Genomic DNA, 19,967 nt, shown 5'->3' on the forward strand with positions numbered 1-19,967 from the left:
GTTTTGCTCTAGGACCCTAGGAATCTCTCTCTGGCTGTGGATGGGTTCAGTACATGTGATGCTTCTGCAGAAAACAATCTATCCAAGCCAGCACACTAGATGAACTTTCAGATACAACATGTGAGGTGCTCAGCTTCACACTGTGGTCCCAAAACTGGCTGCAAAAAGGGTGTGGGTTTGACTCCAAAGCTTTCATAATCACAGTATCACAGTATCACTTAGGTTGGAAAGGACCTCGAGGATCATCGAGTCCAACCTATCAACACAGACCCCATGACTAGACCATGGCACCAAGTGCCACGTCCAATCTCCTCTTGAACGCCTCCAGGGTCGATGACTCCACCACCTCCCTGGGCAACCCGTTCCAATGACGACCGACTCGCTCGGTGAAGAACTTTCTCCTCACCTCGAGTCTAAACCTCCCCTGGCGCAGCTTGAGACTGTGTCCTCTTGTTCTGGTGCTGGTTGCCTGGGAGAAGAGGCCAACCCCTTCCTGGCTACAACCACCTTTCAGGTAGTTGTAGAGGGCAATGAGATCACCCCTGAGCCTCCTCTTCTCCAGGCTAAACCCAGTGGTTGTGCTAAAACATGCTTTTATTCTGCCACCTGTACTCCTCTCCTCAGGATCTAAGGATCAGTCCTCCTCAGCAGTTCCGAACGTACCCTCTCTGAGGCTGGTGGGTGAAACAGCCACCATTCCCTCTGCCTTTCCCAGTTGTTGAAAGAATTAAAATTAATTGCACTATACTAAACAATGCAGCCAGGACTAATTGAACTTCCAAGTGTGCTGCCCTTGGAAGCAGCAAAGAACATCTTGTGATTCAATGGAAGTGCTGGGTTTTGATGTTTGTTGTTGCTCCTTTTTAATCTGCGCCTGCTCATTTCTGCACCAGCTAGTTGCCCCTTCCCTCGATTTCCTGGAGGTTTTTGGTCTCTCTGCCCCGTGAAAGAGTATGACCTCACCCTCCCAAAGAGGAGGCTTACATTCATTATGTTCCAGTCAAACAGGTTCACATCAACAGCTTTGTATTATTCTGAGAAACGGTAACCAATTTGCTACACCTAACGTCAGGTGTTTCCAGGATTCTAGGGTGTGCCTATGTGTTCAGAAATTAACCCAATGTTGTATTAAGATAGTGGTGTCAATTAAATCAGATAGCACATAATTTTCATAGCTGTTCTGCAGAACTGGATGGACCTTCCTCTATATGCACACTAGGACAAATATATTTTTCTTCTTACCTTGCTTGTTTGCTGTATATTCAGTTGCCTCAAGCCTGCAAACCCAAAGCATGGATCATCTGAAGGAAGTAACCACTTGGAACACAGCTTGACTCTTCCTTAAAGCTGATTTCTGACAGTCAGAGCGCGGCTACAGACAAGAGTCTGGAAATATAAAGGATACTTCCTCCAATTCATTGCTATCTGCACTTTCTTCTGTACAACTGTGTTTTGCTTGACGCAAAAGGGGTGTTTTCATCCTTCCTAACAGGCTTATCTGCATTGCCCTCATATCTGAGCTCTGCTGAGACCTGTAAACTTGGACTTATTTTCTTTTCTCTTTACACAGTCCCTGAGGAAAGGTCCGGTGTATTTTCAGAGTTTGACAAACAAATATTCACAGTAATGGATCACAGCTATGGAAATACTCTAATAGCCATCACTGATTCCAGAAGCAGAACGAATGCAGCTTGCTAGTGCCATCGCTTCCAGCACAGCCTGGCGTCTGCAAGCTACTAACCGTCTGGTTTTGGGTGCTCTCTCCCAGGTTACAAAACAAGATGCTTGGGCATAATGAGCATTTAACGAGCTCTTCACAACGAATCTTTGTGCTGTATCACAAAAGCCTGTGCCTTCATTGTGAAATGCGGCAATGCAGGCAGTACTCGTCTTCCTCCCCAGCATTTTGCCTCTGGAACAATAATGGCAATTTGGACTGCTGGGATTGTTGCTTTTCCTGCCTAGTGTGCTCGCTTTGTTTAATTTTCTGTCTGGAGGAGAGGAATTCCACTCAGTTTTGCCATTTAAAAAGATGCTATCAGTGGAAAGAACCATTCTGTAGATGGAAGAGACACTTACTGATGCTTCCTTTATAAAATATTTAGTGAAATGCTGGACATGACCCTGGAGGAAAACTCTACAGATCCAAGTGATTTCCAAGACTGCAGAGTAATAAAAGAGTCTTGCAACAGCCTTCCTGTTTCTGAGGCATGACAGGAAAAGGAGCTCATTTCAGGAAAGGGATATGTGTGTATTTGGTTTTTTTACAGCTCTATAAGCAGCCATTTTATGTTAGTTCTGCTCTCACCTTCACATTAGGTAACATTTAATTTCTCTCTCAGGCAACTGCTCATGAAATGGTGTTTCTGCAAAAATCAAACCACCCTCCTTGCCAGTCATAAAGTGGAGCTTACTTACTTTGAATGAGCACAGCTCCATGGAATGATTTGGGTGGGAACGGTCATTTAAAGGTCATCTAGACGACCCCCCTGTAGTCAGCGGGGACATTTTCAACTACATCAGGTTGCTCAGAGGCACAAACAACCTGACCTGGCATATTTCCAAGGCTGGGTCATCTACCACATCTCTAGGCAACCTGTTCCAGTGCCTCACCACCCTTGCTGTGACCCAGCGGTGCATCGATGCGTGTGACCTTGGATCACCACTCATGCAATTCCTTCCTGAGTAGTGGGTGGGTTTCTGAATTTTGTTTGTCAAGGCACAAAGTAAGCTGTGGGTACACACAGCCTTGTGCATGCCTTTCCCATTGTGTGCAGTTTGACTATGAGCCAAACACTTCTTTCCCTAAATATGACAGTGAACCTCCTCTGAGCTGTCCCTGCAGGGCAGTGTGGCTGCATGGTGGTGATCTACCCTTGAGCCACAGCAGCTCTCAAGTTTGCTCCATGAGGCAAAACCTTTTTTAGATCTTTGGATGAGCCCAGTTTGAGTTCTCCCTATATTGCAGTCGGACTGCATGCCAGGAGGCTCTCCCTTTGAGTGGGGATACCTCTCAAGGTTTGGGATTCCTTACCTGAGACGGAGATCCTTCTTCACCCTTCAATAGATCCTTCTTGCAGGACTGATAGCAGGATGAATCTATGTAGTTAATTCCATCAGGTGTAAATCATTGACCAAGTCTGGGACTGTGTCTGGACCCAGCAACAGCTAGACTCCCCTCGGTGTAGTTCAGAAAGCAAGGGGGTTTTACTCTGAACCTCCTGACTCAATGTGCAGGTATCCCTTACCCTTTTGCCTCTTTGGTTGCTCATGTAAATCATTCTCACTTGATTCTAACTCGATTTGCTTTTTAAATGTTTCTTCCATGTAGTAACAGCTCTGTTAAGATGTGCTTTTACAAGCTCCTGGTTAACCACACTTCTGCTAATGCTTTGGCAGCATCATTCCACCACACCCAGTCCCTGCCTTGCAGTCCACCTACTTGAGCAGTGTGGGAAGAGGCTGCCAGTGCAGACCAAAGCAAAAACATGGAGTACTTGAGTCTTCCCTTATTAATGTTTACCAGTCAAGATCATTGATGGGTCAACACTTTCTTTGACCTTCCTTTTCTAGCTGACACACCTATAGCAGCTTAGTTAGTCCCTTTCAAATTCAGCTCCAGCTATGCCTTGGCCTTCCTGACCCCATCCCTAAATAACTAACCAATGTCCCTATACTCTTTCCAGCAGGTCTTTGCTCATCCTTGCTGGTCTCTTGCCTTCCTTTCCTCCTCTCTGGAGGTCACTTCCAACCCCTATACTCTTTCCAGCAGGTCTTTGCTCATCCTTGCTGTTCTCTTGCCTTCCTTCCTCCTCTCTGGAGGTCCCTTTCCAACCCCTACCATTCTATGTTTTTTTACCCCTGGGGATCAAAAGTCAGTATGTCTAAGAAGTTATCAAAGAACATGGACACTGATTGTTGTTTCTACATCCATCTTTCCCAACAGAAAGTTCTACTGAACACCTGATGGCTAGACTAGTCCTGTCAGCTGTGCTCAGCACTTCAAGGTTCTGACTGAACCTTGAATTCAGTACTGAAATCAGAAAGGAAACTTCAGGTTTTAATCCCAGCAGATACAACTACACATCTGCACTGCTGTGCTGTGTAAGGCAGGGCAGATCATTTCAGCAGGGGATGAAACACTTTTTCCTCGTGCTTTCCCTGGGTGGAGTTGACAATGTGAGTATGCAAAAAAGCTTAACTGCAAGTGCAAAGAACCTCACCTGGCTTTTCAAGTCAAAGGGCAAGTTTGCCAATGGTAAAATACTTTTCTTGGGAAAACAATAGGATATATTAATCTTTTCTTCTTTGGACTTACTAAATCCCACTTGAAAGAACTGCAAATCAGAGGGGTTTTCAGTTTTCTGCTAGAAATTTTGATTCTGTTGTACTTATAGATGATTCATAGAATGGTTTAGGTTGGAAGGGACCTTGAAGATTATCTACTTCCAACCCTTCTGCCATGGGCAGAGACAACTTCCACTAGACCAGGTTGCTCAAGACCTCATCCAACCTGGCCTCGAACACCTCCAGGGAAGGGGCATCCACCACCTCCTTGGGCGACCTGTTCCAGTGTCTCACCCCCCCTCACTGTGAAGAATTTGTCCCTAATCTCCAGTCAAAATCTTCCCTCCTCAAGCTTAAAGCTGTTCCCTCTTATCCTATCACCATTTCACCCAAAGGGTCCTGTTGCAGTAGGTCAATCAACACCACCAGCTAATTTTAATAGCTGGGGGGTGGGTCAAACAGCTACACACTGTGCACTGAAGTCTTGTTCAACTCCTTTATTGATCTGTCAAGTGTGTTCAACTCATTTCTTTTATTTGTGAGGACCATTCAGTACTCACAAATAAAACTTCTGCTGCCTTTGGGCTAAAATGTTCCTTCTGCCTCTCTGCTACTCCTCTTTTCCAGAGTGCTTTATTGGTCAAGAGCATACATACTCTGCACAGCTTCAAACTTACAACCAAATGCGACTGCAGCTGAAGTAAACAACCTTTTTTTTTTTGCCTTTTTTATATATTTTCCTTTTTTTTTTTTTACATTAAAGTATTTAATTAGTGAAACAATCATTATCAATGTAACAAACTGAAAAATACAGCAACTTGATACAAGACTGAGGTAACAAAATACTTTGCCAGAAAAAACCTAGGTTCCAACGCCGGGGTTATTTATGGGTGAGACAGTTCACAAGAGTCATAGAAAGAATCCTTACACAAATGGCATGCAGTGGACTGCTGGAAAATAACAGCCAAAAATAGTGCAAACCAGTTTTTCCACACATAAACAAACCAAAAAAATGTTGAAATCAGTTTACATTATGTGACAAGGAAGTCACCGTCTGGGGACTACTTTCTTTGCCTCGTTTTAGTGCTATTTGGAAAAAAACCAAACCCCCATGCATTTTGGCACTGAGTTCCAGCAACACTGCACATCAGCAAGTTCATGATATGGCCCTACAGACATTGATTATCTTCACAAGTCTGAAGAGAGTTCTGAGATCCTGTTTGCTTTCCCACAGTGGCTTCAGCTATTCTCTCTGAGGGATGAGAAGCTCCACGGTTTGTGGTATTCCTGTGAGAATGCTGTGTTGATGGGCGCTGATACGCAGTTATGTTGTACTTCAACAGCAGCTTTAGAGGTACCAGGTGACAGCAAATGGTACCAGATAACAGCATAAAACATTACATTGGCAGCTACTAACTGTTTAATACTCGTAATCCACATTTAAAATGGGTTTAAGGTGTTTTAGTAATAGCCCTACACAGCCTACACCGGGTTTCTGTTTTGCAGCAATTTCACAACTGTGCTGTACTGACAGATGCTTACCTGACTGGTGTGTAAATACTATTTGTTGTGTTCATCTCTCCCTGTGTAATGCTTTTTACATTCAAAAAACCCACCAGTGCTAGGGAGGTGAAGTTAATTTTGACATATTTTCCAAACTCCAAGGTTTTGAGTAGGATTTGAGCTTGAGGACTGAGTAGAACTGGAGGGTTTCATTCTTCACAGATTCATCTTCTGCCAGTGGTAAGTGCCTAGGGGTAAGAGTAATTCAGAAACACTGCTGCTCATTCCTGCCAGGCTGTTTTGGAGCCCATCAGCGTTGCTGGCGAAGATGCTTCCATTCTGTTGGGACTCTGTTTTACAAGAGAGTGGAAATGGACACCTTTATGGCTGCTCCAAGAGCATCTATGGGTCATAGTTTTGAGTAGAAGTATGTTTTTGAAGGCTGGAAGACTACCTTTTGTACATACAGTAACATATATAATGCTTCAGAGACCCTTACATTCTAAAAGCTATTCAATTCCAAGTGTACAGGATCACTCCACTGCTACTCTATCAGCCAGCAGTTACTGCTCCTTCCAAAGGAGGCTTGTTAAGCATAACTGGACATGGTTCCAGCACTCATTAGTTTATCTCAATTACAATATGCTGGAAACCATCTCACAAGTCCTTACTGGTGTTCCTTTCCACTACATCACATGAGTAAGCATTTATGTGTTTCTAATGCAAGTTCATTTCATGCTAGTAAGGGATCCATTTTAAATGTCCTTTATATTGAAGACAGATCAGGTTATTCCCTTTTAAAGGGGAAAGTTACATTAAGAAAACCTTAGTAATGTTACATTAAAAAACCCTCTTGACTTGAGCAGCTCTGGTTAGGGTGGCACCAACTTGGTCACCTTTCTGCACATGGTTCAAACCTGATGCTACTAATGCCAGGGAGTTTGTTCTAATAGAGGTTCTGTTCAAGGAAACCGATTTCCAGCTTTCTACAGTGTGTAAGACACAGGTTGACTTGCAAACTTCTCCTCTAGGCAATCTTGGGAAACTCAGATGAGGTTTTCTGGATGAATTCTGGTGCCTCATGGCAAAAAGAGTTTCAAGCAGAGTAAGTGCTGAACTTAGTATGGGAACAGAAAAAAACCTGACCACAGGAGCGCTAGGGCACAGCTGAGATACAGCTATGGGTGTAGAGAGTTCTGTCAGAGGAAAAGGCTCAGTTACATTCACTTTCTCCAGATGCTTTTGTGGAGGCTTCTGTGAACTTGCTCCGCTGTCAGTCTTCCTTAGCTTCCACTGCCAGCAGCAGTGGTACCATGTGCTAGTGCTGTGTATCACAAAGGTGATCATGTATGGAATTGAGCAGAGCAGAGTCAGCTGCAGAAAGACAGAACAGGAGCATCAATCTCCTCCTTCTGAGGAGCCAGGGCCTCGTGATACATAACACCCCAGCACCTGCTTCACTGCACCAAGGCATTTAAGATGAGCAACATTCAAACTGAAGAACCCCCAAACTTGTAAACAACTATGCCTCTAAGCGAGAGAATGAAAGACAGCCTTTAGCACAGCCTATGTTTAAATGGCCTTAAATCCACTGCCAGAGCACCCCCAAGAACTGAAGGAAAAGAAAACCAACTGTCCTGTGCCAAAATACATTTTTCCCAAATAGCTCAAATGTGAACAGCAGAAGTGTCCAGAGATTTGATACAAAATCTGAGGCAGCCACATTGCCAAGCAACTCAGTGCACTTAAGATTATAAAAATGTTGTTCCACAATTTTCTATCCTAATTGACACTTTGCAGCAAGTTAACACTGTCAATCATTCTGTGCATTAGAAAGAATTGAAACCCAACATGGGCCAAATATTGTTCAGTCACACAAAGCAGCTTAACAATAAAAAGAACCGTTTAAAAAAGAATTGGCAGAAGATGTGATGCTCAGTTCGTGGTCAAACGTCAGTTCATGGCAGTCTCTGACCACAAAAAGTCAAGGGCTCTACAATCCTGCAGGAGTCAGGATTAATCTTCTGTCCATCTAACTTGTCTGTTTTCACTCAGTGCATGAGACTACATCTGGTCCTAAGGACAACATTCACTTTCTGCTTTTAAAAGCGGTGTCAGAATCACTTTCAAGTTACACAGGAAAGTGCTGAAATATTTGTGGCTGGCTCATGTCAGGAAAACCATTCTCCTCTTCCTCCTCAGAGAACAACAGCCTGCAGTTTGGCACTTGAAGTCACACCAGGCAGGAGAGCAGATTATTCAAATGACATTAGATTAGCAGGTATCTGGAAGAGAACAGAAATTACTCAGCAACACAATGCTCCCGAGCCTCTTACAGCACAGAGAAAACTATCACAGTATCACTTAGGTTGGAAAGGACCTCGAGGATCATCGAGTCCAACCTATCAACACAGACCCCATGACTAGACCATGGCACCAAGTGCCACGTCCAATCTCCCCTTGAATGCCTCCAGGGTCGATGACTCAACCACCTCCCTGGGCAACCCGTTCCAATGACGAATGACTCGCTCGGTGAAGAACTTCCTCCTCACCTCGAGTCTAAACCTCCCCTGGCGCAGTTTGAGACTGTGTCCTCTTGTTCTGGTGCTGCTTGCCTGGGAGAAGAGGCCAACCCCTTCCTGGCTACAACCACCCTTCAGGTAGTTGTAGAGGGCAATGAGGTCACCCCTGAGCCTCCTCTTCTCCAGGCTAAACAATCCCAGCTCCCTCAGCCTCTCCTCACAGGGCTGTGCTCAAGGCCTCTCCCCAGCCTTGTTGCCCTTCTCTGGACACCTTCAAGTGTTTCGATGTCCTTCTTAAACTGAGGGGCCCAGAACTGGACACAGTATTCAAGGTGTGGCCTAACCAAAGCAGAGTACAGGGGCACTATGACCTCCCTGCTCCTGCTGGCCACACTATTCCTAATGCAGGCCAGGATGCTATCGGCCCTCCTGGCCACCTGGGCACACTGCTGGCTCATATTCAGGTGGCTGTCGATCAGCACACCCAGGTCCCTCTCTGTTTGGGAGCTCTCCAGCCACTCCGACCCCAAAAAACTGCAAGGTTACAAACCAGAGAGGGCTAATAATTTATTATCCAATGTGGAAAATTTAGTCAGCCCCAAGAAGATCCAAAAGAGGGCTAATCCCATACCAGAAAGGTAGAGACTAATGATTTTTCTATTAATGGACCAAATCCAGCCAAAGTATTCCAAGATGGCATCAGCATGCTTGGGGGCAAATGTGAGTGTGTGAAGATTCTTACGCTGCATCCTGGTTCAGGTTCTCTATGGATCTGTATCCTATTAACATAACCTTTGTAAATCCTTTCAAGAATGAGCATTTGCCTCCAGAGGACAAGGAGGCTGCTATGTAAAGGACAAAGAGAACATTTTATAGGATCCTCTCTTCAGTGGCACTTACAGCTTCAGTCACTGGAGTAAATGCAGGATGTGTGCTTGCTTTGACTGTGAGAAAGCCTCTCCTGACGTACAGGTGGGGTTACCTCCCTTGAAGCAGTGACTGTAGAGGTTATATGCTGTTAAGGTGATTGAATTTGCACAGGGCCTGATTTGTGTTACAAGCTATCTTTTTGTAGTAATGATTTTCTCGAAAACAGGACAGAAATGGGTAGAGAGAAGTTTCACAGCCTTACCTGAGGCTTGTTGCTTTTGCATGCATCATCCAAATGCTTATGCCATAATATTGCATGAAACCTTGAACCAGTCTGGAACTTGTAAACATTGCCTACAAAAACAAGAAAATCAAAGGCTCTAAATTTGCAGGCAGACATGTAGTGTAGCTTCAAGGGATTACAATTTCTGTGCAGAAACCAAATTAACAGTTCAGTCCAGGGCTTTAATTTGCACCTCAAATGCTCAAACAGGCTCTGCTGCTCATATAACAGAGTCCATGTGAGGCACATTATCCAACAGTCCTTGGGTGAAGGGAGTATGAGAACATCTGTGGCCTGCAAAGCTTAGGGGAGCATATAGGCAGAAGCCAAATTGCAGCCACAGGAAAGAGCACTTAGGTCACAACTAATTTACTCCTGGTCAGTGCTAAACTTCTTATGAATGGTTTTGGTATTTGTGAACTTAAGTTTTCTTCAAAGTCCTCTTGCAGGTTTCCTCTGTGCCTTGTTTTTGTTTCTTGCACAAGTTGTGCAGTTTAGTCAACACCCATGGATGTTGGACTGCAAATTCAAATCCATGTCCAGCCTCAAAGTTGAAAATGTCAAAGAAAGGAAGCATCAAAAAATCTTTATTTAAGCACTCAAAGAGCAAAGTACCTCTGGGGGCTTTCTGATATTTTGAAGTTTTTGAAGTGTAATCCAGGTGGGAGAGCTATGGCCCTTCAAAATTAAGTACTGAAAAGTAATTAGCAATTACTTAAAAGGCTTTTTTTTTGGGCAAATGGTTTGATGTGTGAATACTTTTCGTAATACTTCTTTTGGCCTCTGGAAATGAAGATTTGACATTGACCAATTTTAAGAAAGCTGCTCAGAAAGCTGGAGATCAGGCTGTGCAGGCACAGGGACATGCAGGAATCTCCCATTGGTTGGGCAACTTCTGCAAAACTCACATTAACTGTCAAGATGCAGCACTGCCCCTGTGGGCACCACAGCACACTGCAGAAGTAAGTTCCATGTCATTTGTACGCCTCCTTGAAAATTCGTATCGAAAGTCTCCCTCTTCTGTCTTTCAAGTGAGTGTCACTGCAAGTTCTGCAACCTACAAACTCATTAACAGAGATGAAACTGCTCCCTGTCACAGAAACAGAACACAGACAATGTCCATCCTGCAACATCTACCTTTGTCAGGGTTATTTAGATGGAAAATATCAGGATGCTCAGGGTCGTCCGGCAGCGCCACCATCCAGCCCACGATGGAGACTTTTTTACCCGGTGTAGATTTATACTGGAAGAGACAAATCAGTCACAGCTCAGACTGCAGCAGGGATTCACTTTTGACTGTACATGTTATGCAAGCAGATGGCTTAGCCTGGAATGGCAGATGCACTTCTGACACCCTTCCAGAACTGCTTATGAATGAGTATTTTTCGGTCGTAGAACAAATGTAAAGCTTACGTGTTTTCTTTCAGTGCCTCTTAAAGATTTTGCTCCAAAGTACAGGAGAGTTGATCCTGAAAGCATAACCCAGTATCTAGTCCATGAGGAGAGCTGAATGAGAGAAGAAAAAGGTAGGAAAATCTCTACATATATCTCCAACATTTCAGAAATCTATTCACAAGCAAGTCCAAGTGCTATCCAAGTTAATTTCAGAAGCAAGGAATGGAGAGTTAGATAAAGAGTGTCTCCTGGGGTAAATCAGCTCAGACACCTGAATCTGGCTGGCAGGCTGTGAATACAATCCATCTTATTTGGGGATCTCACAAAAGTACCAGGACTGATGGCTTCACAGCAAAGCAGTGTGCTGCCTTCTAATGGACAGATCTTAGAGTTTAGCATTTGATCAGTAACATTTATTGAGATGCTAGCTCTGCAATTCTTCAAATCTGAACAGTAGGGCTGCACATAAAAAGTATGAATGAACTCTAAAGAAAACAAAAAAATTCAGCAAATGCACAGGGACCAGAAGCATGTGACACCTGTGAATTCAGGTTAAATATGGACTCTGCTGGGCTTTTTCTGCCCTGTAGCCTTCTCATTTCATCATGCTACTGAATTTCTGCCCTCACAGAAATCTGCTGATTTACAGAGCTGCTTTACCCTTGGCTTTGCTGTCAGGATGTAGGAAGGACTTTACTTGTAAATGCAGGGAGAAGCAAAACTGCTGCAGCTCAAATGCCATACAAAGGTTACAACCTTGCTATAACTCACTCCAACTCTGAACAGCAAATGGCCTGACAATTGATAATAACAAGGGACACTGTTTTGTGTGGTGTCAGGCTGCAGGTTCAATTCAATCTTGGGAATGAAAGCAGCTGGCACTGAATTAGAATCATAGGAAGAATCAGAATTAAAATCACTTACAGTAGGTTTCTTGCCTTCTTTGAGCAATGTTTTTCTTCTTAAGGGCCCTTCCATGGTAATGACTCCTGTAGAACTACCCAGTGTGCAGCTGCAGGCCCCTGTTGGGCTGGAGAGACAAAACACTGCCATAGGTATTTGAGCAGCCAAAAAAGGGCAAGAAGCAAGCGATACAATTTATCTCTAAACATAAGCATTGCCATACATATGTTGTATCATCTGACACTTGACTGTGTGATATGTATTTTGCAGACTTAGATATCAAACAGGAACCAGGATCTTTGAAAAACAGCAAATCAATAAAAGGTTCTACTCTGGAGGCTTAGACATGAAAAAATAAACCAGAATGAATATTGAGGCTCAAAGCCTAAGAGGAAACAGACTGTTTACTGTTTCATTCTGGTAAGTTACACAAATTATTTAGAGTTCTGGAAACTTATGGCTTAAAACTTTGGCAATAAGAGCTCCTACAAATGTAATTCTATCTTAAAGCAATCTTTAGGTATCAAAAAGAATGCAAGAGATTACAGTGGTTTCTAAGAACAAAGTTGAATAAACAAGGTCATAATGTCAAATAATTTATTGTACAGTGACTAAAAGAGTTTTATTTTCCTTTCCCAGGATGAATACAGAAGTTCCCACATACAACAGTGAAAAAGTGCTGTAACTGAAAGAACCCAAGCACAGGCTAAGTTAGAAAAGTAAACAGCCATCAAGAATATAACAACCAAAGAGTGATTGGTAAGTGCTGATCTCTCAGAATTACCTGCTGCTCTCTTCATCACCGTGTGATCCCAGCCCTGATATTCTTCTAAGGGACAATGAAGTTCACCAGAGCCAACTAAATCATGTCAAGTAATGAACACAAGGATAAAAGGCATGTCTGTGATCTACCGCTCAGCTGTGCAGTGTGATAATGTCATATAAACTCGTGCTGGTGGAAGTGATGCACACATCAACACCACCTATGGAAGAGAAGCATCTCAAACTGGCTGGTGCATCATCTTCCAGTAAATGGAATTGTCTGGTCTGTGCTGACCTGTAATGTTGTCAGCTCTAGTTTTCTGAGAAGCAGTAGAAGGTTCCAGAAAAGGAAGAATGAAGACAAGCATTAGAATTACCTGACAGTAGATAAGAAATGTGTTTTAGGGTGTATTGTCCTTTGTGAATTTTCACACTTGTACCTTCTTGTGTAATTCTACTTGTATAGCTTTGTGAAACAAATCCACCATGGATGGGTTAGGAATATTTTCCAGAAGCAGGTATAAGAGCTGAAATACTCTTCCAAGATGGATTCCTTTACTCATGTATAATGTATGCATTTTAAATCCTGCCCAACTTCTACCTGGTGCTGCTCTCAGATGTTACTGCTCAAGTGAAACACTGCACTTAACACGTGCACATTATATCAACATTTCTGCAATGGCTGAAGCAAACTGATTTATACAAAATGAGAACTGACTGGATTTCAACTCCAACTAAATCTCAGTACTTGCAGAAGACTGTTTCAGGGCCCTGTTTTCTGTACTGTTCATATACACTTCTTCACTTCCCACCGCCACAGCATTTATCAAGTCCAGGTCAGGTATGGATGCAATGAATGAGTTTTATCCCTCTAGCTATACATAATTCTGCACATTACCTCTCTTTGGCCTGTAAATGGGTTACCTCTGAGAGGACCATGTCTCAGTGACTAGCAACATTGGGAGTGCCTGCTACATACAGCACTGCAGACCCTCCCTCTCTGACTCAGGGTCCAAGGTACACCTTTTTACCCTACAAAATCAACTTATCAGATAGCAAAAAGATGCTATGGGTAGCTGACCTGTAAATCAGGAAATAAAATTCTTGAGACAGGGCCAAGAGGATATCCTTCTAATACCATTATTTATCACAGAAGGCAAAGGTGGCCTTCAAGACAAAACTGCTCCTGTGATGCCATAACCCCCAAAGTAAACGCTAGTTTTCTGCCACGTGGCAGGCAAATATAAACTAAACTTCATTTGGGTGGGCCGTAGCCTTGCTTTAGCAGGGATTTTTACAAGCAGGAGGGAAAGACTCCCATGAGTTGATATGGTCATACAAGGATGCTTTGGGACACAGAATGCATTAGGCTAGGGGAGCGTAGAGACCCAGATGGAAGTTTAGCACCATAGACTGAGCAAGGCAGACCCTGAACTGTACCTGTAGACACAGCTTCGACTCCTAGGAGAATTCCGGATCGGTACCCTCCAGTTAGGCCCCAGCGTGGCATATAAACGACCCCTGTTTGTGAATGCAAATATCTGATGAGGGAAATTCTAGTCTGAGACTAGTTACCAAGTTAGGGTTTGGTAAACATGACAGAGATAGTTCCCAATCTTTTCAGCTCCATGGGAAGTAAACCACAATAACTTTACAGTGCTGTATTTCAAAAGTTTTGCCTTTCTTTTTTCTCTCTCTTTTTTTTTTTTTCCTCCCCCTAACTAATCAATGATTTGGTAAAAATAACTATTGATTTAGGGCTTACCTATGTTAGGGATCATTCATGAATGTCTTAGCTAAGTCTGTAGAGTGCTCAGTGAGTGTACATGAAGTCTAACTCACCTTTCAAGCCCTGACGGCAGCTCCTCACTAAATTCTGAGCTTTCACTGCTATCTAGAAAGAGAGTAGTACAGAGAAGGAGTGAGAAAACCACCCAAGGGAAAATACAAAGCCAGTGTATGTGGATCACCAGCATAATCTTGATACAGTACCATGGAAATTGCTTACTCAAACCATGTTTCAAAGTTGAAGCCTTTATAGAGTTTCATGGTAAAATCTCAAATTGAAAGAACCTTCCCATTTATGACATCTCACTGATGAATGAAGCATTCACTGCTGTGTTTAAATACCAGACATCTACATGTTACTTCATCATACTGCTTTTCCATCAAAAGCTGAGCACTTCAAGAAGACAAAATCCACTTACTTTGTAAGGCAATATTTCTACCCCAAAATGTGTCAGTCAGTTACAGTTAACAGACTTTAGCATTGTTTGTTTTCAACAAGGAAGCACACCTGTAGCACAGGACATGGCAGCTGTATACTGCTGATAGAAGCCACAACAAATCAACATGATGGTCTTCACTCCTTACATCTCCTCCAAGCCCATGAATGATTTGTCCCTTCCTTCCTGGCACAGCTGTTTAGCTCACAATTTTAATTTGCCCAGGATTGATCTTTTAATGCTCAGTATAACACCACAGTGAGCCATGCCTGTACTTGCAGAAGTTTATAGATCAGCTTGGTGTCAAACTCTTCTTGACCAAGTAACTTGGTATCCTTCACAGTCTGTTTGCTACTCCAGAAACAGCTTGAGTCACTTAAAAGGTGGCTTTCCCTTGCTAAGAATACAGACTCTCAGTCAGTTTTTAATTACAGTAATTAGTTGAGTAATTATATTACCATAATGTAATTGTCATGACACCCTCATTCACGAGTTCATTTTAGGTTTATTTTGAAGTCCCAATATAGCACAACTGAACCACTCTCCCCTCTTCTAAAGCACACTGTTAAAACTGAAGTTTGCTTTGTGAAAAGATGGCTTTCAAAATATAGATCCACTTTTCAGCAGCACTTTTTTTAGCTGACAAGCACTCTGTGTGACACACAGAGCACATACAAAGAGCACACACAAAATCCCTTCGAGCCACTCTTACCAAAACCACCAGTAGGTAACTGTGGAAAGCTGAGATAAGGTTGACTCAGCAGCTGAGCAGCAGTTCTGATCTACCTTCCTCCATGAAAGGAGCCAGTCTTTGCACAGGAGCTAATGTTCCTAATTCCCTACTTCTGGCTATCTCAGTGAGTTTCCAGAGCACCAGGACAGAAAAGCAGGGCCACAGGCTCCCCACCCAGACTCTACCTATGGAGAGGCCGTTGGTGAAGAGCGAGCTGAGCGGGTGGCTGCGGGCTGGGCTGTGTGACTCCAGGACGCTGTCATCCAGGAGGTGGCGTGGCTTCTCCGTCGGGAACGTTGCACTTTTGCTCTCCACCACGCTGAACTGACACATCATGCTGGAAAATCGGAGAGAGGAAAAAGGCAAAACCCCCTGATGTCATCTAATAGCAGCCCTTGGCTCCTGATATTTCCACTCAGACTTCACCTTATCACTAGGTCGTTAAGTAGCAGGCAACTAAAGGGCATGGCTCACACTCTCCCTCTGCTGTGCATGTACTCCTTGACTACCAAGTTTCAGATTTTAGTGGTGTTTGTAAGCAAAAATTATTAAATTTCTATACATAGGAAGCTTTAAGTTTTTTGACTCCTCTCTTGTAACACCCTGGGTGGAGGCAAAGGTAGAAAAACCAGAAGAAACAGACCCCAGCTAAGCCCCTGCTTAGCAGTGCATCACTACTAACACATCCACAGTCTGTGACCATCCAGGGATGAGCCATGTGTGTGAACTTCTTTTTCCATAACCTGTTAACTGTGCAACTTGGTAGGTGCTGAAACTGGTAGATATGGAAACCTTAACTGGGGAGAGCAGGTGCTCTCACTTGGCTGGGTAAATCAGAGAGAAAAATGTTTCTAATCCATATTACCCTGGTAAAATAGTGCAAAAGGTCACAACTTTCCTCAATGATCAGGTGTGCCAAGCAGCCAGTAAGCTTCCTTAGATGTATTAGCAAGATGTTAAAAAAAAAAAGAAGAGGAAAAAAAAAAACCTCAGTTATGCACACCAGGACTCCACAGACCAAAGTGCACACACAGCTTTCAAGTACTGCCAATGTCTGGCACTAGCAGAGAATACAGCCAGCAGAAATAACAAAATGTCAAGAGAAAACCTAGAGAATGCACAGTAAAGCCTGAAGCACTCTTGCAGTACATGAAATGGCAGAGACAAATACCAGAGTGCTCTCAAATGCTGCTGCTGCTATCTTAAACCTTTGTGGGGCGTGAAATTGCCTGAATGCGAGACAGCCTGGAGTACTCACTTGTTTCCCAGGCTGTGGCTCTTCCTGTGCCTTGGTACAGGAGGTGTAGGTAGACTTGCTGCTACTGAGGCATCAGGGCATGTGGGTCTCCTGCTGAATTTCATAAATGCTGACACATCAGATGGACCTAAAAGACACAGATCATCAAACACTGAACTTAGGCAAAACCCAAGAATGTCATGGGCTGGTTAAGATGAATTGTTCCACATCATCAAAAGGCTCATTTCTGAAGGACTGTTTCTTGTGTGTTAGGCTTATTCCATCCATTTCTGTTATAAATCCATCTTCATATTCTTGAAGAACTATCTGGAAGTAATTTTTAAAACAGCTTTGCACATACTCTTAACAATGAACTCCTACAAAAAGTCTTGGCACCCTTACAACAGCTGGATGTGCCAAAGTGTAATATGCAGAGCCATAAAGTCAGTTTGTGCTTCGGGTGTGAGCAGGAATGCTCACACATGTTTTGAATTTTGTTCACAACTCCATGTTGTGAATAAACTGTAAACAATCTGCTCATACTGACTCACAGCTTGAGCATGTAAGAGAAAGCAGGGGCTTTTCATGTGTCTAATGGCCAGACAGATGGATTACTTCTCAATCATCTATGAGCTCTAAAGTGCTTCACTGCAATTATTCTTCCTCTCATTTTACAGATTTTATGAGGCCTCATGGAAAACATGGACAAGCTGTTCTTGTTGCAGTTCCTTGATGCTGTTTGCAAAAGGCTGGTAGTAAACTCTGCAATACAGTGGAGAACACCGTGGCCTATCACCATCCTCAGTGAACGCAAGGCTATTCTTGGCTTCACGGTATATAGTTGAGATTCCATTCAGTTGGGGCACTGGTGCTTGTAACAGAAGTAAGAATAGTTGTCATGAAAGTGGCAGTCTGCCCTATAACTATCTCCAGACTTGGTACAACCCAGGTAGCTGTGAAACATTTCCCCCTACATTACAGGAACCACTTTGTGGAGGTTCCAGCAACCTTAGCTTAGTCAGCTTCTGGCCTCTAACCTGAAACCACCCCGTACCAGACTGACAGAGACAGAAACTGTGCTACATGAAAACTCACATACAACTATCATCAGAATCCCTACAAAAAAAATTAGAGATGTTGTCTACCAACAAAAAACATTCTTTCTGAGCTTTCACTCTCCACTCCTTTGGGTTGTTGTTGTTTGTGGGTTTGTTAGTTGGTTGGTTTGGGGTTTTTTTTGTTCCCTCCCCCCCTGAAATTAGGTCCCCATTTAGGAAGCATGGAGTGAAATTTGCACCAATATGAATACAACACAAAAATATTTATAAATTCATCATTATAACTTGACTTTAGCAATAGATTTTATTACCTGGACAGCTTCAGGAAAGAAAAAGGTTGTTACAAAACCCCTGAAACAAATGATGTAATGTGTCTAAAAGGACTGCATATCCCAGGCTGAAAATGGAAAACTACAGAATCAGACTTCAGTTCAGGTTAAAACACTGCCTGGCTAAAGTGAGAGATGCCAAGGGCAATGGAATTTGTGGAAATGGGTATAGGAGCCTTGCAACATAAGCCAACAGTTCCAGCCTGGCTTCCTTGCTATTATACATGGCAATCACAACTGCTTTCATCAGTCCTGTGAAAGGAGGTAGTGGACTTACTCAGAGTTAGGTCTCTTTAGTGAAGATTCTGATGACATAAACCAAAATGCTTTGTGGGATAAAGTGAAGACAGAAAGATCAGCTGTGCTGGCATTACTTTGTCTGAAGTGGCCATTTTCTATGGTGTTCTGCACTCTCCTTATCTTCAAGGCAAGAGAAGGAAATAGAGGGTGTTTGGCTTTGTGAACCCTGTGCTAAGGTAAAAAGAATCTGAGCTTAAAAATCATTACAAAGTCTTTGCATCTGTTGTGCTGTCAAATGTCCATGAAGAAGACCTGTGAAGTTCAGAGTTCTCATTAGATGTCAGGACCTCTGTTGCAGGCTACACTCAGTTCAGCAAGAATTGTGGGGTGCAGAGGATGTCAGCCTAAGTTACGGGGCACAGGGGAGATGACCTAATTTCTGTAAAGGGGTAAGAGATGAAACAGCCTGTGCCAAGAAGGATGCCAAAGAGGGCAAGTGGTGAGATACTGATGAAAAGTGCACGGCCCAAGGGATGTGACGGACATACCAGACTGCTGAGCAATTAGCTGGGGAAGCCGTGCCTGATATTGCTGATAACAAAATTCCAATATTGAAATTCATTTGAGATTGAGTTATTTTGCACCCTTTTTTTTTTTCTCCTTTCCAATAAGTGAAGTCATCTGCTACTGCTAACTCTCCTCTTTACTCTCCTGGCTCCCCTCCTAGTGCATACTGTTACCATGATTGCTATTCTGTTATTTTGCCTTTCATGGAGACAAAGCGCTCTTAGCAGGATTTTCCAGTCAGCTGGCATGAACAAGGGTGAGTTTGGTTTTCATTATTTCTCAGCATCATTCTCAAGACTGTGCTGACATACACAAAACTAATGTATAAAAATATTAAAGCATTATTAAGAATTTGTTTGCATTAGGGAACGCGAGACAGCTTCATCGGAGCGAGCCGAGTGCTGCTCCGAGATCTGTGGCAAGAACATTTGGAAAAGTTTACACATATCCCAAAGGATCTCACTGTTTTTTCCTTTGCATAATTTTTCCATGAATAATCCTTCAAATGTTATAAATGAATGTTACTTTTGCAATCCTTCAGTAGAACATGTGAACAGCTTACAGTCTCCAGAGCTTTTCCAGAAAGCAGCAGGGTGAAGGAGTTACAGTTCAGATTTATTTATTCCCTCCCCCCCCCCCCCCCAGTAAAAAAAGCTATCAATAAACCAACCCTAAGCATCCAAACAGAAGACTGACAATCAGTTGTATGATGAAAAATGGAACAAGTTTTCAGGAAGGTGTAACAGTCTCAGCTATTGCCTATGTTCTGGTGAACAGCTAAGAAGTAGAACTAATACTTACCAGCTCTCTTTCTCAAACTCAATAAAGACATTCCAAGCCACAGACTCTCCAGTTAAATCTTTGCTGTGAATTTTTACTGCTCTGTTGCCATTGTAACCAAAGTCAGTGGGTGACAATTAAAACTTTCAAACAGAAAGACCTCCTTACAAAACACACATTAAAGAACTTAGGAAGATTTTCTTTTTGTTTGTTTGTGCACAGAATCAAGAATGCTGCAAAAAGAAATTAATAAATCTAGAATGATGGCTGTTG

At 43.0% G+C, this 19,967-nt stretch overlaps 1 protein-coding gene across 4 annotated transcripts in view; it reads right to left on the reverse strand.

Annotated features, from left to right (window-relative positions):
* Nucleotides 1-4,277: 4,277 nt before the first annotated feature.
* Nucleotides 4,278-19,967, reverse strand: part of RALGPS1 (Ral GEF with PH domain and SH3 binding motif 1) — a 93,527-nt gene continuing 77,837 nt past the window's right edge. For 2 of the 4 annotated variants that reach the window (XM_068155696.1, XM_068155695.1), the window contains 9 exons: nucleotides 16,742-16,868; nucleotides 15,669-15,820; nucleotides 14,368-14,419; nucleotides 13,966-14,046; nucleotides 11,785-11,890; nucleotides 10,879-10,971; nucleotides 10,603-10,708; nucleotides 9,445-9,536; nucleotides 4,279-8,075 (listed from right to left, as the gene is read on the reverse strand). In XM_068155696.1, coding sequence (XP_068011797.1) covers nucleotides 8,046-8,075; nucleotides 9,445-9,536; nucleotides 10,603-10,708; nucleotides 10,879-10,971; nucleotides 11,785-11,890; nucleotides 13,966-14,046; nucleotides 14,368-14,419; nucleotides 15,669-15,820; nucleotides 16,742-16,868 — 839 coding nt within the window. In that variant the 3' untranslated portion in view covers nucleotides 4,279-8,045. Of the gene's footprint in view, nucleotides 8,076-9,444; nucleotides 9,537-10,602; nucleotides 10,709-10,878; nucleotides 10,972-11,784; nucleotides 11,891-13,965; nucleotides 14,047-14,367; nucleotides 14,420-15,668; nucleotides 15,821-16,741; nucleotides 16,869-19,967 lie in introns of all 4 variants that reach the window. The other 2 variants (XM_068155698.1, XM_068155697.1) reach the window with 2 other exon arrangements.

The sequence above is a fragment of the Melanerpes formicivorus genome, unplaced genomic scaffold (assembly GCF_026170545.1).
Source record: "Melanerpes formicivorus ecotype bairdi unplaced genomic scaffold, bMelFor1.0.p_v2 SCAF_33, whole genome shotgun sequence".
Classification (NCBI taxonomy): domain Eukaryota; kingdom Metazoa; phylum Chordata; class Aves; order Piciformes; family Picidae; genus Melanerpes; species Melanerpes formicivorus.